The sequence below is a fragment of the Sceloporus occidentalis genome, unplaced genomic scaffold (assembly GCF_023333645.1).
Source record: "Sceloporus occidentalis isolate IW3139 unplaced genomic scaffold, rSceOcc1.0.p SCAF_87, whole genome shotgun sequence".
NCBI lineage: Eukaryota > Metazoa > Chordata > Lepidosauria > Squamata > Phrynosomatidae > Sceloporus > Sceloporus occidentalis.
This window is the reverse complement of record NW_028317067.1, coordinates 1,058,237-1,077,678: the sequence shown is the minus strand read 5'-3', so window position 1 is coordinate 1,077,678 and position 19,442 is coordinate 1,058,237. Positions and strand designations below refer to the sequence as shown.

Genomic DNA, 19,442 nt, shown 5'->3' with positions numbered 1-19,442 from the left:
TGTTCCTTTAACGCTAACACCTCTGAAGGTAGTGTCTCTGCTTTAGTTTTTTTACTTGGGGAAATAAGCAATGGTTCCTGCTTCCATTCCCAAAGACTCTGCCGTATTTCTGATTATACGTATCCCCTCGGCACAGTCCGTTCACTCAGTCACTCTGCCTCTAATAGCCTCCTCTACTTATTAAAGATCTTTTTGGTGGTTCATGGTTCCATCAACCTGCACCAGTAGAGAACCTTGACAAACGGATATATATATTAAGCTCTGCCTCTCTTGTTTTTGTGTGGCCCCCCCTTGTGTTGACTTCATATTTGCGAAGAAACTGTGGACTGACCATGAGCCGTAATCCATCCGACTTCTAACAGTCACTAGTAAGCATGTTGGAAGCCATGTGCACGAGGTTCAGGAGCGGGTGATGTGAATGCCTCTCTTTACTTCCGGAGGTGATAGACTTTGCATTATTGTGTCCTGTTGATGTCATTTGTAAGTTTAGATACATCATCAGACTAGAATACATTGTTAATATTCAAAGGATACAGCAAAAAGGGACTGGTAATGTACAAGGATCATGTGATACTCTCCGTTACCATGTTACTGTATAAGTATGTTAGTAATAATAAGTAACGATAACAGATGACATTCTATTAAGTTGTCCAGTTTTTGATAAAATCTTGGTTTTAATAAAGCAAGGAAGAGCCAGGTGTGACATCTGGAACAAGGTAGATGTTCACGCCGTGACTGACCCCCATTGCGTCTCTTTAGACTGCCCTTTCCCCCCTTTTACGTTTTTGGATCTCCTCTATTTGCTCTTTTGGCAGGAGCTGCGAGATGAAAGCCTGACCTCCTCTGCAGTGATATTTACGCTGCAGACAGAAATCCCCTGGTGGCAGCTGGCGGGCCGAGGACACCTCGTTCGTTATGCTTTGTGTTCGCTGCAGTTCTTATCCTGGATTTTGGAGCCCGTGCAGTCCAGGGGAAATTCTTTTTAGGAATACAGAACGCGCTGCGCTGTTCTAAGGCTTTCGGGGCATTACCTAAATAAATACTGCATAAGCTGGCTCAACATACTTGAGTTGTTACATTGTGCTCTGCTGACTAACTCCCTCATAGCTGTAAGATTTGGGCAAAGCGATGGATTTGTTTTAAATTATGCATTTCAGTACTCTAAATAAAGCAGCGTAATGCTTTTCACAGGTAAGACCCCATTAGATACCAATATACGAGAAGCTCAGCTTGTGTCTATTACAGGCGAGCGGTCATCTTAATGCCCCGCTCCCAGGGTCTTCATGACTTTTCCTCCCTTAATCGCCAGTATTGCTCGGAGTTCAGTCATCTTGTAAGGGTTGAGCGAGGAGACAGAGCGTTATGCGAGTTCTGCTACACCTCTCGTCTTCCCTAAAGTACAATAATCCCTTCCATTCAAACAAAGTATCTCCAAAACCGCTTTTCTCCGTAGAAACCAAAGGAATAATCTAGTCATCAGTGACGTTCCGTTAGTTGCTGTTGCAATAGGGAAGCTTTTGATACGTTGCATCACAATTTTAATGCGTGTCCCCTTCCGTGTAATTGCCCCCCTATCCCCCCCTCACACGCCAGTATGTTGATGGCCCAAAAAGGGAATGTATTGGGAGATGAATGGACCACCTGCCTGTGTGCCTCCTCACAAACCAATTCATTCATATATGGTGATAACGATCAAATCTTTCTCCTATTGGGTTAGTTTAGCCCAAATCATGAGTTTCCGTTCAGTGATACCGTGAACGAAGGATTACGTTTTAGGTTGTGTGGTCTTTTCCGTTGCGTTATAAAACATCGAACGTTGAGTTAGCCGGATTCGAGTTCTGCTCGGTATAAACGCCTCATGGGCGACCCGTAATGATGATGTGCTTTCCCAGCTACTCAGCCGGAACGAATGTTTAATCGCGGTGATGATTGTAAATGGTTAGATACGTTTCAGCAAGCTGTTCATTTGACTCCCCTTTGACTGCTTTTCATAATGCGATGTGTGAAAAGATGAAAGAATTGTTTGTGATATAACGATCCTATACAAAATGATACATTTGGATACAAATATCTACAATATATATTAAAAAGTGTTGAGCTGTCTGCATTTTTTCGAAACGGTCTTTCCAAAGTCCTTCACGAGTGATCTCCGCGAACAGCTTTTTGGTGGTCGGACTCTTCTATGCAACAAATCCTTCACACATCTTCGTTAAGGCTTACAGCCCTCCTTGGAAATGGTGGGAAATCTGCAGAATCCCCTCGTCTGCATTTGCCCCCTTTGTCTGCCCCCAGCTATTTTCTGTGAATTTGATGTAATATAGTTACCCACAGGTCCTTTCCAGCACTGGCTCCGTGTACGGGGGGGTCTGTTGAAATCTTAGTGCGCATGTGCGGAAAGCTCGCCCATTGATTTCAGTGGCAATGCTTTCCCTGCCACTGATTGGCTCATTGAAGCAGCCAGTCAGTGGTAAGAATCGGACCATGGAGGCCGTAGCTGAGCAGCACCCCCCTAAGGTTTTTATCCCCTGTAAGATAAACCTCCCCCTTTTTGGAACAGTATAGTAAAAGTTACATTTTTTTGTTGCTAGGTGGCCATGTTTTTCTCTTGTAACTAACTGGATTTTTTTTTCTCTTGGTTTCTAGTTTGCACTGTCCCTCTTCTGAGTGTCTTCTGAGTGGAAGGTTTGCCTTGGCTTTTCTGGAGTACATTTGCGGCCTTGCAACAGTCTTTCAATGCAGTTTTCCTCTTGTTCTTCGTGTCCTGCTGGTTCCAGCTAGAGTAAGTGTCCTGGAGACCCTACCGGTGCCACAAAACACAGAGGTCGTCGCAATGTCCATATATAAAATATAATTGGGTGTTCTGGAGGGTCTTAAGAATGTCGCGTTTGTAGAAGGTCTGGGCCAGGCGTGTACAACTCCAGTCCTTGAGTTTCGCGAACGGGCCAGGAATTCCGGGATTCCTTGCTTGAAAAAGTAGTTGTTTGTTTTTTTTTTAAAGTTTAAGATCGTGCCCTGTTTGCCTCCCTCCAGATCAGGAATTGTGTACCTCAGGTCTGGGTTGTGCGTTCTTCGGTCAGTGATCCCCAATGGAGTGGGTCATAGCCGAAAGTAGCGCCATGGAGTAATCGTGCCAAATTAATTTTTCTGTGTGTATTCTTAGTGCAGAAAACTTCGCCGCTGATTTGCAATAGATTTGCCTTTCCACGCATGCTAGAAACTGAGGTCCAGGGTATTCGTAGAATAGCTATTTTCATTGATTTTGTTGCCGTGTATAAGCATGGCTGATGTCATAAATAAGCTGTTGACTTTTTTATTTTGCTTTCAAATTCATGCATCAGTTAATATTTTATCTAAAGCCAAGCCCATAAAAATAATTATATCAGTGCGCAAGGGAGTTATATTCATCTGCTATAAACTGCTCTGCATATCTCTCGTACAGAAGGAAATAATGACTGTACAATTTAACACACTATATAAAGACTTAATGTTAATTACCTCTACTGTTCATCTGCTTGGCTTTCTGTAAAAAAAAAAATATATATTCATCCACAATGCAATAAACCCTCTAAATGTCTTTTTTTTTTTTTTTTTTTTATAATCTTATACCTTTTTTTTTTAGGTAAAGTAATCCTTCAATACTGAAAATGAAGGTAGACCGGACAAAGCTGAAGAAGACCCCGACAGAGGCGGTAAGTGAAAACTTATCCATAAATTCATTTTTCTTCAATTAATACTTGAGCTCAGTTGTCATACTTGTTTGAGCTCTTCTTTTTACCGGCTACTTCTTCTGAAAGCAGGAAGCATTCCTCGCTTTGTTACATACCACTTATGTCCTGTCCACCCATTGTACAGCGCTACAGAATTTGATGGCGCTATATAAAACAATAAAACAACAATACTAGTCTGTGGAGCTCAGCTGTGATTAACAGCAGTAGGAGTAGCAGCAGCCAATCATATGCATGCTATGCCATGGCAGCATAATTGTGGTTGGCTGCTGCTTCTGTGGGGGTGCTACTGCACATGTGCGGGACATTTGCATGTTAATACTTCTGGTTTCAGTAGAGACAATCGGGGGGGGGGGGGAAGAAAATGAGACGGAAGAGCTCTGACTGAAGAATGCTCTGCACCTGTTTGAATGGATTAGAATGAATTGGAGCAAACTGACTATAAAAAATACTTTTAGGGACTAATGTTCAAGAAATATTGTATCTGACTATATGTGAAGGTGGAATCGATAAACTACTGAAGACCAGTGAAGGACAGATTTGATAAAGGGGCTAAGTCATAAGTGGTTGCACTTTTTTGTGAGGTCATCCAAAGTTACATTACATTTGCAAAATTACTACCTCTGTACCACAATACTTAAAAATAAAATAAATAAAAACAAATTCATAAATGGCTGAAATGGAGCCATCTATTTGAGTTTTGTAAAACATGTTACTAAGTGCCAGAATTAACATGTTTTGGCTTTGCAGTATAGAATTCTTAAAACAGTGTCATGTTCTCTATGTTGGTAATATAATGTATTGGGCCCCAATCTGTGGCAAGTTCAGTAATTTACTAAAATCCTGAAATATACTAGCGACTGAATTGTGCACGTTTTTCAGAGGGCGAGTTTAGATATAGGAAGCTCAGTGTGCTTTTATTTTTCTTTTTTAATCCTTTCTCTCGCTAATGTTTGGATCCCCCCCCCCCCCCACTCTTTTCAATAGCCTGCAGACTGCAGGTCTCTGATCGATAAGTTGAAAGTATGCACCGATGAGCAGCTTCTGCTGGAGCTGCAACAAATCAAAACTTGGAATATTGGAAAGGTAAGTGTCGAATCCTGATGGTGATAAACGCTTGTAAGAGATTATAATTTATTATTATATATTTTTTATCCCTCCATGTGTTCGCAGGGGGTCATCATGGGAATTTAGAGGGGCTATCATATGCTTTAAACGGCATAAAATGCCTGGCGTGCCCCTTTAATGTGAACTCGGCTAATGTGTTGTAGCACCTTTTAAAATACCCAGCCCTCTCTTTCCCTGGCCATATTTTTACCGTGCTTGGCAACTAACCCCATTGGTCATCGTCTCTATACATTATAAGACGGGTGTTTTACCACAAAAGTCTTACACATTTTTTTTTTTCTTCTACTTTAAGGTTTTATCTTGGTAAACTTAATAATAAAGAGCTTGTGATTTTTTCTTCAAGTAGTATTTCTGTCTCTACTTTTTTAAGAGAAAAAAAATTGACAACTTGACCTAAATCCTGCTGTTGCCAAGATTGTTTTTATAGTTTTTTTTTCCTGCTTACTGGGGAAAGATGGTATAACGAGTCTTTCATCTTCAGTGCGAGTTGTATCACTGGGTGGACCTGCTGGATCGTTTTGATGGGATCCTGGCAGATGCCGGCCAAACTGTGGAGAGCATGTCTTGGATGCTGGTGTGTGACAGACCTGAGAAGGAGCAGCTTAAGGCTCTCCTTCTGGCGGTCCTCAACTTCACCGCCTTGCTCATAGAGTACAGCTTCTCCCGACATCTTTACAGCTCCATTGAGGTAAGGAGACAAACTGTTTAAACAACGGACCCTCTTTCAAAAGCTTTATAAATCTGTATATCGGATTCCATGATTGTCTTAGTAGTGGTGACATGAGGTCACTGGTCTGCAGTTCTAGTACTTTCCTGAAATGCTCGAATAGGCTGTAACATTGATTGACCGTGTCCTCTTGGCCATGCCTTGTCAGTTGGATTTAGGCAGTGAGTGTGTGATCTACGTTGAATCGCCCCTTACCTTCAACAGGCGTCCCCAGCAGCTCAGGCGTTATTTAATACTGAAGGAATTACGTTGCATGTAGTGGCAGCACTTAGCGATACTTCTTATTTTGTTATAACACTGCCACGTATGTCATTAAAGTGAATCTGTAGAGATTAAAAGCTTACCGCACCAAGGACCTGACGTGAGACAACTATGCAAATGGCACTTAATGAAGCAGAAAATTGCATTATTGGTGTTCTGTTTAAATAGAAATACAATTATGTAAATTAATGTTTCTCAAATTACAAATTAAGTCACCGTTTAAACGGCTCATTACCAATGACTGATACCTGTAGCTTTTGATTGTTTGTGTTGTGTTTCCCCGCAGCACCTGACCACGCTGCTTGCCTCTTCTGACATGCAAGTGGTGCTCGCTGTGCTAAATCTCTTGTATGTGTTCAGCAAGAGATCGAATTATATTACACGTTTGGCCTCCGACAAAAGAACGCCGCTGTTATCACGGCTCCAGCACTTAGCAGAGGTAAGGCTTTGTTTATTGACCCTGTTCTCGGCCTGCAAGGTTAACTGCTTATGACACCGATTTCCTTTTCTTATTTCAGAGTTGGGGAGGTAAAGAGAATGGCTTTGGTCTTGCAGAGTGTTGCAAAGATATGCAGATGTCGGTATGTATTGCTAGATATGTTGTACTATTACTAATTGACATATACCAGACCTCTCTATAAGGTGGTATTATACATGTCGTCCATTAAAGCGGGTCATTAGGGTCGTTTCTTTTATGGTAGGTGGAATGCGAACTCTATGTAAAAATCTATGGCCTTAGACTTGTACACCTTTATTTCATCTACATACAGACTTACATTTAGGCTGCTGTGTGTGAAATGCTCCATGCTGAATCTGTTATCTGTTTAAAGAAGAAACGAAAAACAGTTACTTTGCTTTTTATGTGCTTCTTCAAATAGTGGTTTTTGTTTCTTGCTTAGAAATACCCACCTAGCGCTACAACTCTCCATTTTGAGTTTTATGCAGAGCCTGGATCTGAAGTGAAAATAGAAAAAAGGGTAAGTCTTGCTTTATTACAGATTAGAGGTGAGATTGTAAGGTTGTAAAATTGTAAGGACCCTTTTCTCCTGAGAATTCTGCAAATCCCCCCCGTATAGTTGTGTCCCATACTTTTGTGTTGGAGAAGCATGATGTCATAACATTAATAAACATTTTTTTATTCCCCCCCCCCAGACGTCCAGTAACACACTACATTATATTCATATAGAACAGCTAGATAAGGTAAGTAGCCTTGGTTGGATTAGAGAATGTTGTCCAGCTTTATGGCCGCTTATGTTTGACCCACGACTGGTTTTCCTTTTAGATTTCTGAAAGTCCCTCTGAGATCATGGAATCCCTCACCAAGATGTATAGCATTCCCAAGGATAAGCAGGTAACTATGCTGGGTAGAATTTTTGTTTTTGTTGAGGTTTTCTGTCTTTTGTGTGCATCTCCCCACAACGCACTATTAACAGTCACATAATATATCGTGGCATGGTTTCCTCTGTTACTGCTCATCCACTGACCAATCAAATATCTTTTTATACCTGTCACGTCGCTTGCACTTTATTAAGATGAAAGTTTAGTACATAACTCCTTCTACCATGTACAATACCAATTCTCTTTTACCATAGATGCTTTTGTTCACGCACATACGGTTGGCGCATGGCTTTTCTAATCATAAGAAGAGGCTACAGGCTGTGCAGGCCAGACTACATGCAATCTCTATACTAGGTAAGTTTTCATTAGAAAATTGTAGTATTTTGCTGTATTAAAAAAAAAAAAAAAAGTATCGAGTCAGTTTAGGTTAATAGTTTATAATGTGTTTTTTGTTTTTTTGTTTTTTCTTTCTTTTTTTTTTTTTTATAATGGTATGTTGGGGATATAAGATTATGGTTTTGGAAGAACCAGTTGTACGTTATCACAATTGAGTATCTGTATGTCAAAGGAGGAAGTCTAACTGGAGCCTGTAGTCCAGGAATTGAATTGACCGTTGCCGCTTTGCTCTGTAGCATTTGGAGAACAGACCCTGTTTTAATCCGCTCCACTTGTTGTCCTGCAGTTTATTCCAATGCCTTGCAAGAATCTGCAAACAGTATTCTCTACAATGGTTTGATAGAGGAATTAGTTGACGTGTTGCAGATTTCAGACAAACAACTTATGGTAAGGACCACTTTGCTCACACTGAGGTTTATTCATCATACGTGGGTCTTATTTATTGAACTTAATAAGACATTTAATTTTCTTCCCTTTTTTTTTTTTTTTTTTTAGGACATTAAAGCTGCATCTCTAAGGACATTGACCTCAATTGTTCACTTGGAAAGGACTCCAAAGCTGAGTAGCATCATAGACTGTACTGGCACTGCCTCCTACCATGGCTTCCTCCCTGTTTTAGTCCGTAACTGTATTCAGGCCATGATTGGTGAGTAGGGACCTCATTTTATACCTGATTTTATACCCTCCATTTTATAGATTAGCCTCTTTTTGTATAAATCACATTTAACAGAAACAAAAAGTGAGAACTGTTAGTGAAAGAGCTTTGTTTTCATAGGATTTTTTTTCTTTTTGTAGACCCAACCATGGATCCATACCCACACCAGTTTGCCACTGCCCTCTTTTCCTTTTTGTATCACTTGGCCAGTTATGACGCTGGCGGAGAAGCGCTGGTTTCCTGTGGCATGATGGAAGCACTTCTAAAGGTATGCCGGTGGGAATGTTTTATGCTAACCTACCATTTCCGTATTGCTGGCTTTTTCAGGGTAAACTTGTAGTATGTGCAAGGTATTCATAGCAAGATCCTTTAGATGTGCCGTTGTGGCCATAGCTCTCCACATTTCTCTATGCTGAAAAATATATATATATATGTATCTTTGTACATCTCAGGTGATCAAGTTCCTTGGTGACGAGCAGGACCAGATCACATTTGTGACGCGAGCTGTTAGAGTTGTTGACCTCATTACAAACTTGGACATGGCAGCCTTTCAGTCCCACAGTGGTCTGACCATATTTATTTACAGATTAGAGGTGAGTTCACAACAGTTTTTTTTCAAGGGTTAACACTTCTCATCTAAGGCTTTGCTCATGCGTTATATTAAAGTCCTTTGGATTCCGTGGTCTTTTCAAACCCTGTTTCAGTTAATGTTCTGCAGTGTTCTAAAGCTTGGATTTTAATCAAAAGACCATGCTTTAAAAAATGTTTCATTGGCAAGACACTAGCCCACTTGATACCTCTTTTTGTGTCACACGCCAGAATTAAACTCCCCCTGACAAATGAGTAAAGTAAAACTTGTCCTGATTGACGTTTAACTACAATCAGGAAATATTTAGATTCCTAATGATCCTCCTTTTGCTTTAGTTATAACTTCTGTGTTTAGCACAGTATAAGTAGTAGATCTCTTGTTAGGACACCAAGTTAGTCTTTCTTATAGCCAGTGTGCCTTTCCAATTGTAGCATGAAGTTGACCTGTGTAGGAAAGAGTGCCCATTTGTCATCAAACCAAGAAACCAACGCCCTAGCACTGTTCAGGAGGGTGAAGAGATGGAGACAGATATGGAAGGTAAGACATTTAAAGCCTTCATTTTTTTTTATCCTTGAATACTTCTTGGAGAGTTTGAGGCTTTTGTTTTAGCTTACAAGAATCACTGTAGTTCCTCTTTTAACATTCGTATTGCAAGACCTGATTATTTTTTTCTGTTCAACCCCAATAGAGAAAAGCATGTTTTAATATGTTTAAAATATCTACAAAGTTCTGAGATTGAGAAGTACCTGAAGTTTACATTCTACTTGATTTTAGTTACTGATGTGGCAATGGAGGCCAGTCCTGGACCTTCCACTTCTGCAGATTCGCGTCCTCCTGGTACAAGCTTCAGCACTGGGAGTGTAGGGTCTACCCGCTCAGGTAACTGACCGGACTTTTAAGTTCCTGTTTTTTTTATTTTATTTTTTCTGCCTAAATAAGGGCCCCCAAAGTGCATTTACTTCATTTCTGATTGTATTTGATGTTGCAGGAGTGCAGTGCATTCCCCAGAGAGCAGCTCTCTTGAAGTCTATGCTGAATTTCTTGAAGAAGGCAATTCAGGATCCAGCCTTCTCAGATGGTATTCGTCATGGTAGGTCTTCATAAAATGGTTGACAAATTAGTGCATGACATAAACTGACCATGAAGCCGTATGTGTGTAAATATAAACTCATTGGAACCCCCATCTACATCAAAATTATTCTGTACATCTGTTGGCACACTTATTGCTTATGCATCACTAACATCCTATTATTTTCAGTGATGGATGGAACTCTTCCCACATCCCTGAAACACATAATCAGCAATGCCGAGTACTACGGCCCTTCCCTTTTCTTACTTGGTAAGTAAACCCAGGTCCTGCACCTTTTTTATTATTTGTGAATTTAGTGCTTTATCAGTGAGTAACGCTGCTAGCCGTTCCAATAAAACAATGGAGCTGAACTGTAAGCCCCTCTGCTGGGAAGATTCAGGACTATAGATAAATGTGTAAGCAGTGATATTATACATTGGGATGTGGTCATCAGTTTGGTTCAGCGTGAAACCTGTAGCTTGAGAACTGTTTGGGATGGAATCGCTATGTGTTTCAAATAAAAATAGCATACTTGCTTCATTTAATGAGAACTGTAGTGGATATTGACTCAGACTATTTGTGCCGTTTGAATGACTCTTGATTTTTGTGTTCTTTCTGTAGCTACTGAAGTAGTAACAGTGTTTGTGTTCCAAGAGCCGTCTTTACTGTCTTCTCTTCAGGACAATGGCTTAACAGATGTGATGCTTCATGCTCTCCTTATCAAAGATGTAAGTCATTAAACTTCAGAGTCATCAGAATATCAAGCTGCCCAGTTCAGCTGTATTTTATCTGCCCCAAGAGTGACCAACATGACAACATGTTTTTTAATTATATCTAATAACCTGATGAAAATACTTGTGTGCTATCAAATTTTATATCGGTGACCATAAAAACCGTTGGTTAAATAACTTTTTGTTTAATTGTAATGCATATCATAAAATACAAGATTTAGTAAAGAAACTTTTGGGCAACAAATTGGGCTAAACACTGATATCCTTCAGCATTAAGTTTTCAGTTTAATTTCCCTTTGAAATACTAGGACGCCGTTTTGTGTTTTTTTTGTTGCAGGTTCCGGCAACCAGGGAAGTTCTAGGCTCTCTGCCCAATGTCTTCAGTGCCCTGTGTCTAAATGCCCGGGGCTTGCAGTCCTTTGTGCAATGTCAACCTTTTGAACGGCTTTTCAAAGTATTGCTTTCACCTGATTACCTCCCTGCCATGAGGAGGCGGAGGAGCTCAGACCCTCTAGGTAAGACTACGCTGACCAGCCGGCGTTGCAGAAAAGACTGACCAAATCCTTCCATGACAAAAGGACTATTTAACGACTCGTAGACCACGACACCTTGGATGTTTGTTTTGCGTATGCAGGCTGTCCCCCCTACTCATTGTGCATGTTTTGTGATAGATTACTGACCCTTTCTGGTTTTATAATCCTGGTTCTGGTTTTCCTTGATGGGACGGTCTTTACTTATTCTTATGCATTAAGGTTTCTTGGCTTAAAATACATTTTGTTCAGTTAACTGGTGTTTCCATTTAGCAGCTCCAGTGTTTCCCATTTGTTTCCACATGTTTGCCCCCTAACCAGAATGAGCTGTCAATGGCACCCCCCAAATTTTCCCTAACCCTCCTCTAACCCCTGCTGAAGAGACCTGCATGCAGCGTAGATCAGCGCTCTTCAGGTCTCTAGCCGAGGGATTAAGAGGCCCGTGGTCTCTTCCAGCTTTGACCTCTCTCCGGTCTCCTGCAGGCGATACAGCCTCTAACCTGGGCAGTGCTGTCGATGAACTGATGAGGCACCAGCCCACACTAAAAACCGATGCTACCACCGCTATTATTAAGGTAAGGTGTTTGCATGTCCCGGTGGGGTTTGTAGGGCGCTTCCTAGCAGGGGGTTATCGACTTGTTTAAATATTGATTGTTTTATGTTCTTGCACAGACTTGGAACATTCGGGTTTCCCTTTGCCATTTTCTAGATCCTCTTAAGTGTTTAACCATTTGGATTTGCGTCTGTTTTGTTGGAGATTAACAAATTGACTCATAGTCATGGATACTGGGCATGCATGTCTTCAGTCTTTTTTGCATTTTTTTTTTTTTTTTTTTTTTTTTAGCTTTTAGAAGAAATATGCAATCTTGGTAGGGACCCGAAGTATATTTGTCAGAAGCCATCAATTCAGAAAGCTGACGGCACGGCCACAGCTCCTCCACCACGTTCGAACCACGCGGCCGAAGAGGCTTCTAGCGAGGACGAGGAAGAAGAGGAGGTTCAAGCAATGCAGAGCTTCACTGCAAACCAACAGAGCGAAGTTGAGCCAAGTCCGCAGTAAGTTTACCATGTGTGCTGCTAGCTCTGGGGTTGTGACCTGTAAGCTTTGTTCCAGACTTCATATCAGACATTAATCTGTTATTAATCTGGGTTAAACTAAGATAATTTATAATAAGAGACTCATATCTAATAAGCTTGAATTTTTATTCTTAAACTCTTGCTGGACCTCATATGTTAACTTGCCTTTTCTCTCATAGTGTTGTGGGAACTGAAGAGAGAATCCCGATTCCTCTGATGGATTATATTCTCAACGTGGTGAGTAATAGAGCCGATGTGTAAGAGCGCAGGGCTCAAGGGCTCCCGATTATAGCCCACAAATTTACAACCCTGATTTTAACCATTTTGGTACAATATTGGACCAAAGATTTTTAAATAATGTTTCAGTAAAATTTTATGCGAAGCTACTCATATCTGTGAATTTTCCAAATGACTTGAAAAACTTACCAATTCACAGATGAAATTTGTGGAATCCATTCTAAGTAATAACACAACGGACGATCACTGTCAGGAGTTTGTGAGTCAGAAGGGTCTCCTGCCTCTGGTCACCATCCTTGGTCTGCCCAATCTTCCTATTGACTTCCCTACCTCTGCTGCCTGCCAAGCTGTGGCAGGTGTCTGCAAATCAATATTGGTAAGTAACATTTGTTTCCATTTATTCTAATACGTGGTTGTTAAACACCAAGCCTTGATTGACTCAGACAGATCAATCTGGACCACCTGCAGAAATGTCTAGAAATCCTAGCCTACTTGCAGCCAATGGGGTTGTAGCTAAAAATCATTGTGCTGGATGACCCAGCGAGGGTTCTCCTAAAAGAGTAAAAAAAAACAAACCAAAAAATACTGGTCCAAATCTACGAACGAGTGTCTATAGCATAGCTGTACTGCCACAAAATGCTGTAATACTTGGGCAACCTGTCAGCCCAGTACTATATTATGGGCAGGCTAGCTGGACAATGTCTTTGATGTTTATATTCTCGGTAGTTCTGTTTTTTGTTAATGGCCAGAAAATAAATACAAGCAGAAGTTCCAGGACTGTTAATAGACAACATCTCCCCTCTTTCTAGACTCTGTCTCATGAGCCTAAGGTTCTCCAAGAAGGGCTTCTCCAGCTGGACTCCATTCTTTCCTCGCTGGACCCATTGCATCGGCCTATTGAGGCCCCCGGTGGCTCAGTGCTGTTAAGGGAGCTGGCATGTGCTGGAAATGTAGCAGATGCCACTCTGTCTGCTCAGGCTACCCCCCTACTCCACGCATTAACTGCAGCCCATGCATACATCATGATGTTTGTACACACGTGCAGAGTGGGACAGGTAAGGGCCCCGACCGGATGGGTCTAAACATTTTGTTTTCATGTTTTCCGAGGCAGCGGTGTTGCTTTTGCGTGCTCTTAATTGCCATATTTCTTTTCTTCTCCACAGAGTGAGATCCGTGCCATCTCTGTCAACCAGTGGGGTTCTCAACTGGGTCTCAATGTTCTGAATAAGCTGAGTCAGCTGTACTGCTCTCTTGTTTGGGAAAGCACTGTTTTGCTGTCTCTCTGTACTCCTAACAGGTACGCGCATGTGATTCTTCTGTTTCCCATACCCAGAACTGTTTGCTTTCCATAGTGTTTGTGGTCCGAAATCTACATTTGAGTCGAGGTTCTGCCATTTACTTTACCAACCTTGTACTTTTTTTTGACAGCTTGCCACCTGGCTGTGAGTTTGGTCAGGCAGACATGCAGAAGTTGGCTCCCAAAGAGGAGAAGGCAGCAAGTGCCTTGCCCCAGGGAACAAAGAGGGCAGGTATGTTTTTTTACACTTCTTAAACTCATTCTGAGATGTTTCTGGTTCAAACCTGGCCCGGTGCCATGACATATGGCAATTAAGTAACATATTTAAGTAAAATATTTTATACACAACAAGGCCACATATCCAGGGTATAATAAGTATTTCTTTAAGACATCTATGCACAGTTGTCTTGGATATTAGGCATCTACAATATTGTTGCATGGTTTCATGGATGACTTTCACTATATTTCTTGTATAAAAAGTTAAATATTTTATGCAGAAGTGCATATTTTAATATAGTGTATAGTGTATACTCTATATGTATAAGCCATCGTATCTGTGTTACAGAAGGTGAACCTGAGGTGAGTGCTGTCGGCGAGGAAGCCACCGGCTTACTAGAAGGTATTGGACTTGATGGGGATGCGTTGGCGCCCATGGAAACAGATGAACCCAGCGCGTCGGACCCCAAGGGGAAACCAAAGATCACCCCAGCAATGGCTGCCAGAATCAAACAGATTAAACCATTATTATCAGGTATTTATAAAATATGTTTTACATGGAAGTAGTTTATTAAATTACGTATCGATTTAGATTTTTTTTTTTTTTATAAGTTTATAAAAATACATGCTGGGTATGATAGGGCTGATCTTGATGAACCTTCAAATAGTTCATAAAGCTTGTACCTGCTATACTTGCCAAAAAGTAGAGTACACTAACAGAAGCATGGATATGAACCTTAAGCAGAAATCTAATATGTAGAGCACAATATAACATCATTTTTATTTTGATTTATTTATTCGTTTTTATTTTTTTAGCATCTTCGCGGCTCGGTCGTGCCCTGGCTGAACTTTTTGGCCTACTGGTCAAACTCTGTGTTGGGTCTCCTGTGCGCCAAAGGCGAAGTCACCATGCAGCCAGCACCACCACAGCCCCGACCCCAGCCGCGCGCTCTACGGCGTCCGCACTCACAAAGTTACTGACGAAGGGACTTTCGTGGCAGCCTCCTCCATACACACCAACTCCCAGGTTCAGGTTTGTGCTACGCGGGTCTCGTTCACAAGTGACAAGCTTGCTGTGTATTAATCTCTTAACTGAAGGATGTTGGATTTTGGGTGGTGATTTGGTTAATTAGAAATAGTAATAGGCTGGTAAATATAAGATGTCTCTTTAAATTTGATTTGGCTAACATTGTACATCTGTGTTGTTCAGGTTAACCTTTTTTATCTGCTCCGTTGGCTTCACCTCTCCCATGTTGTTTGACGAGAGGAAATATCCGTATCATCTTATGCTGCAGAAATTCCTCTGCTCCGGAGGACACAACGCTCTCTTTGAGTAAGTGAGCCGCCTGCTACCTGTAGCGACTCACGGGAGACAGAACAAAGACTTTCCGAGGCTTCAGAAATATATTTTGCTTTAACACGTTCCAAATGGGGAAGTTACATGTTTTTGTTTTCATATACTTCAACGTCACATTTCCCATCATGCACCTGACTTCTACCTGCTACTGGCTGATTTTTAGAACGTAAATGGTGAAAAAGTATGTTTACATTAGTGTAATTGGCCAATACATTCCCAACACAGTGACTACTTTTATACTTGTTAATAGAATGTTCCTTGATTTAATGTCCATATGAAACATCTGGAAGCATCATTTTGAAAAACTAGAACAACGTACACTTTCACTCTAACACATTTGTTTTAAAATTTAGAACCTTTAACTGGGCCCTCTCTATGGGTGGCAGAGTGCCGGTGTCGGAGGGCTTGGAACACTCTGATCTCCCGGATGGCACGGGCGAATTCCTGGATGCTTGGCTTATGCTGGTGGAAAAGATGGTAAATCCTACCACAGTCCTGGAGTCTCCTCACTCCCTGCCACCAACCAAGTTACCCGGAGGACAGAACTACCCTCAGTTCAGCTCATTGCGCTTCCTTGTAGTCACGCAAAAGGTAAAAATTACACCTTTCCTGCTGCTGTTGGGATATGGTATCTACCTGCGCCTTGGAATCTTTGTTTGGCTGTGATCAGTGTACCTAACAGTATTCCATATTTTGTCGCTTACAGGCAGCCTTCACCTGCATCAAGAACCTTTGGAATAGAAAACCTTTAAAAGTATATGGTGGTCGTATGGCTGAGTCCATGCTAGCTATCTTATGCCACATACTGCGAGGGGAGCCAGTGATTCGTGAGCGGCTGAGCAAAGAGCGTGAGGGTAGTCGGGAAGAAGAGGGTCAGCAAGACGAAAGTGGAGCGAGGCGAGAGCCTCAAGTGAACCAGCAACAACTTCAGCAGGTGGGAGTAGTACTTTATTTTCTTGTCTGCGGCAATCTTGGCCTTAAGTAAACCTTTTACATTGTAGCTGTCAGCTGAAATTGGAACAAGTGTTGTCAGCATGCTGCTTCTGCTGATTAGACTGAATGCCGTCTCCTAACCATACAATCGTCTCTCTATAGCTCATTGATATGGGATTCACGCGGGAACATGCCATGGAAGCTTTGCTTAACACCAGTACCATGGAGCAAGCCACAGAGTACCTCCTCACCCACCCTCCTCCTCTCATTGGTGGAGTTGTACGGGTAAGTGTGCAGGGTGAACGTTTCCTCAACTTATTCCCCCCCCGACCCTTCACATGAGTGTGGTCCGGTTCTGCTTCCCTCCTGTATCCTCATCACATCTCCTTCCCTGTCGTCCATTCCTTTCCCCTTTCTACCGCAGGCTTCTCCGTGCCGCTATACAGGTTAGATGTAGCACACGCGTGTGATAGTGCAGGAGGTCCTAGTCAAGTCATAGACAACTGACTAAAATTTGAAGAGGGGCAGTAGCCAGAGTAGAAAAGGTTGGCCCGTCTCTCTGTCATTGAAAGATTGGTTCCCCTGGCCGAGCTGCAGTAGCTTCCTTCTTCCCCATTCTACTCCAGCGTTCCCGAGCTCCACTGGGTTCTTGATGTCTCTCCTCTGCTTGTACACCCTTACACTCATGCCCTGACTCCCCATTCTGCAGAGCAGCCCAGCTCACGGGTATCTGTTGTTGCTCTGCAGGACTTGAGTATATCAGAGGAAGATCAGATGCTGAGAGCCATTGCCATGTCGTTGGGACAAGATATCCCTATGGAACAGAGGGCAGAGTTGCCCGAGGTACAGTACCAGCCCAGTACGGGATAATGTGGTCAGGCTGACAGACAGGGCTTTAAAAAAGTAAATAAAATAAAAAATAACCATTATAAAAAAATAAGCAGCAGCTCAGCGTGTGGACAGGGTTTGAGAGGCACTGGTTCCTGTGCCTGCGTTAGAAAAGGTTGAGCACTTCCTCTTACCCCACCTTCCTTTCCCATATATCCTTCCCATTTTATTTTTTTTTACCCCATCCACTGTATCTTTGCCTCTACCCCAGCACACTTTTATTCCCTTGTAACACAGCAGCTGAAGTGGGTGTCTGATATTTCACAGATTATAAATATACTGTATATATGTATATTTTGTTAATGTCATCAACAGTCTCTTGAGTGACAAAAGCACCCTGATCTTGCGTGGCTTACAGTTGCAGTCTACACAGGCCATTGTTTTTTGTTTTGTTAAAAGCACTTGAATGTTAACAGTGTGTGTCTCAACCTTGCTTTTCCTCCCCTAAATTTCTGCTTGTTGACCCCCTGCAGGAAACAGCCCGTCGGAAAGAGGAGGAGGAACGCAAGGCGCGCGAGAAGCAAGAGGAGGAAGAGGCCAAATGCTTGGAGAAATTTCAGGATGCGGAGCCGCTGGAACAGGAGGAGCTTCATAGTTTCACAGACACCATGCTGCCTGGGTGCTTCCACCTGCTGGATGAGCTGCCCGATACGGTGTATCGCGTGTGTGACCTCATTATGACCGCCATCAAGCGCAATGGGGCAGACTACAGAGACCTGATTCTTAAACAAGTTGTAAACCAGGTAAGGCAAGTTTACGCTGTAAGTCATCTACGTAGCCCTTGCTTCTCTTCCATTTATCACTCTCCTGTATTCCATCTTCTTGCAGGTGTGGGAAGCTGCTGATGTCCTCATTAAAGCCGCTCTGCCGTTGACAACAAGCGACACTAAAACCGTATCAGAATGGATCAGCCAGATGGCCACGCTTCCTCAGGCTTCTAACCTGGCCACTCGAATCCTGTTGTTGACTTTGCTTTTTGAGGTGATTATTCCTAAACCCATTTAGAGTAGCGTAGAACAAGTTCTGCAGTTGGTGGTGGTTGCGCCGAGCACCGTCAAACACAATCAGCAGTCAATCTAGACCATGTTTAATAGGATATTTTGTATGTCGTAAGGGTCACGAAAGGTTTAATCTGCGTTTGACTGCTCTGGGAATAATCCTGAATTCTGACCTAGTGAGTGTTAGTCTGGCCTGGAATGGCAGAACATGGACCTCATCTATTGTAATAGTAATTACTGCAGTGGTCCTCGCAGAACTATGTAGCAGCTGTTCAGAGCAAGTTAATGTGGAGGGGCAGTGTATGGTGATGTAGAGACGGACCCCTCTATCATAATAGCTGCAGGTAATTGCTTGGTCAGCTTCCCCGGGTCCATCCATGTGTTAGAATTAAAATGTGTGGCTCTGTTCAACTGGCAAGAGATGCTTCCTTCACCCAAACATATGGGGGGTCTGTGGGCTAACCTCTCAAAAGCATTTAGCGAGACCCATCGGTGCTTTTTGTTGCTGGAGTGCAGCTCCTCCTGGATGCATCCGGCCGCTCCCTGCGTACTTTGTTGTAATACCGCAGTGAGTGTGACGTGAAAGCTTCAGAATAGTAACACATTTAAGCTGTTAATGACAAATAACCAGAAACCAACCTCATTTGAAAAGTCCGGTAAGGCTGTACTGTATTACGTTTGATAATGTCTTCTCGTTCGATGTAAGAGTAACTGGTGATCCTAACGTTTTGTCTGGTCAGGAGCTGAAGCTGCCGTGTGCCCGGATTGTGGAGACGAGCGGCATCCTGAATGTTCTGATTAAGCTGCTGGAAGTGGTTCAGCCGTGTCTGCAAGCTGCCAAGGAGCAGAAGGAGGTGCACACTCCTAAGTAAGACCTGGTGAATTCTGAAACGCTGCCCCCCAGCAAAGCCAAATGTGCAGATGGTGTGAAAGTGTGTCCTCTGATGCTTTCAGTGATATTTATATATTCTCCGGACTACCAACGTTTGTGTCTTCATCCCACGTGCCTTTCAGTCTTTTTCTCACCTGATGATTCCCAAATGCCTCCGTGGATTTTTCAGGCCAAAAACCTCTCACACTAATAAGAGTTTCCATCTCAAACACGTTTATTGTGTGATATAATGGCAATCTATCAGACTTATATTGCTTTTAAAAGTGATGATCTGATAGCTACCTTCTAAGAGTTGAATTAGGATTGTACACCACCCGTGGCTTCATTTCATTAGTGTAAATGGATACCAAATACATTAAAACTTTGTGGTAGTACTGGGTATTTTTGTAAATAAGTTG

General features: G+C 42.2%; 1 protein-coding gene across 1 annotated transcript in view; it reads left to right on the top strand.

Annotated features, from left to right (window-relative positions):
- The first annotated feature begins 3,644 nt into the window (after positions 1-3,644).
- Positions 3,645-19,442, top strand: part of LOC149284868 (E3 ubiquitin-protein ligase HUWE1-like) — a 36,516-nt gene continuing 20,718 nt past the window's right edge. The window contains exons 1-35 of the mRNA XM_089496030.1: positions 3,645-3,689; positions 4,713-4,811; positions 5,335-5,541; positions 6,128-6,280; positions 6,360-6,422; positions 6,741-6,818; positions 6,994-7,041; positions 7,124-7,192; positions 7,434-7,533; positions 7,862-7,962; positions 8,071-8,221; positions 8,371-8,498; positions 8,683-8,823; positions 9,251-9,356; positions 9,808-9,909; positions 10,078-10,158; positions 10,510-10,616; positions 10,957-11,134; positions 11,633-11,724; positions 11,994-12,205; positions 12,406-12,463; positions 12,663-12,839; positions 13,273-13,518; positions 13,627-13,760; positions 13,892-13,992; positions 14,326-14,511; positions 14,793-15,009; positions 15,187-15,309; positions 15,687-15,924; positions 16,040-16,267; positions 16,429-16,551; positions 17,014-17,109; positions 17,628-17,897; positions 17,983-18,135; positions 18,893-19,020. Of these exons, the coding sequence (XP_089352156.1) occupies positions 3,645-3,689; positions 4,713-4,811; positions 5,335-5,541; positions 6,128-6,280; positions 6,360-6,422; positions 6,741-6,818; positions 6,994-7,041; positions 7,124-7,192; positions 7,434-7,533; positions 7,862-7,962; positions 8,071-8,221; positions 8,371-8,498; positions 8,683-8,823; positions 9,251-9,356; positions 9,808-9,909; positions 10,078-10,158; positions 10,510-10,616; positions 10,957-11,134; positions 11,633-11,724; positions 11,994-12,205; positions 12,406-12,463; positions 12,663-12,839; positions 13,273-13,518; positions 13,627-13,760; positions 13,892-13,992; positions 14,326-14,511; positions 14,793-15,009; positions 15,187-15,309; positions 15,687-15,924; positions 16,040-16,267; positions 16,429-16,551; positions 17,014-17,109; positions 17,628-17,897; positions 17,983-18,135; positions 18,893-19,020 (4,739 nt within the window). The remainder of the gene's footprint in view (positions 3,690-4,712; positions 4,812-5,334; positions 5,542-6,127; positions 6,281-6,359; positions 6,423-6,740; positions 6,819-6,993; positions 7,042-7,123; positions 7,193-7,433; positions 7,534-7,861; positions 7,963-8,070; positions 8,222-8,370; positions 8,499-8,682; positions 8,824-9,250; positions 9,357-9,807; positions 9,910-10,077; positions 10,159-10,509; positions 10,617-10,956; positions 11,135-11,632; positions 11,725-11,993; positions 12,206-12,405; positions 12,464-12,662; positions 12,840-13,272; positions 13,519-13,626; positions 13,761-13,891; positions 13,993-14,325; positions 14,512-14,792; positions 15,010-15,186; positions 15,310-15,686; positions 15,925-16,039; positions 16,268-16,428; positions 16,552-17,013; positions 17,110-17,627; positions 17,898-17,982; positions 18,136-18,892; positions 19,021-19,442) is intronic.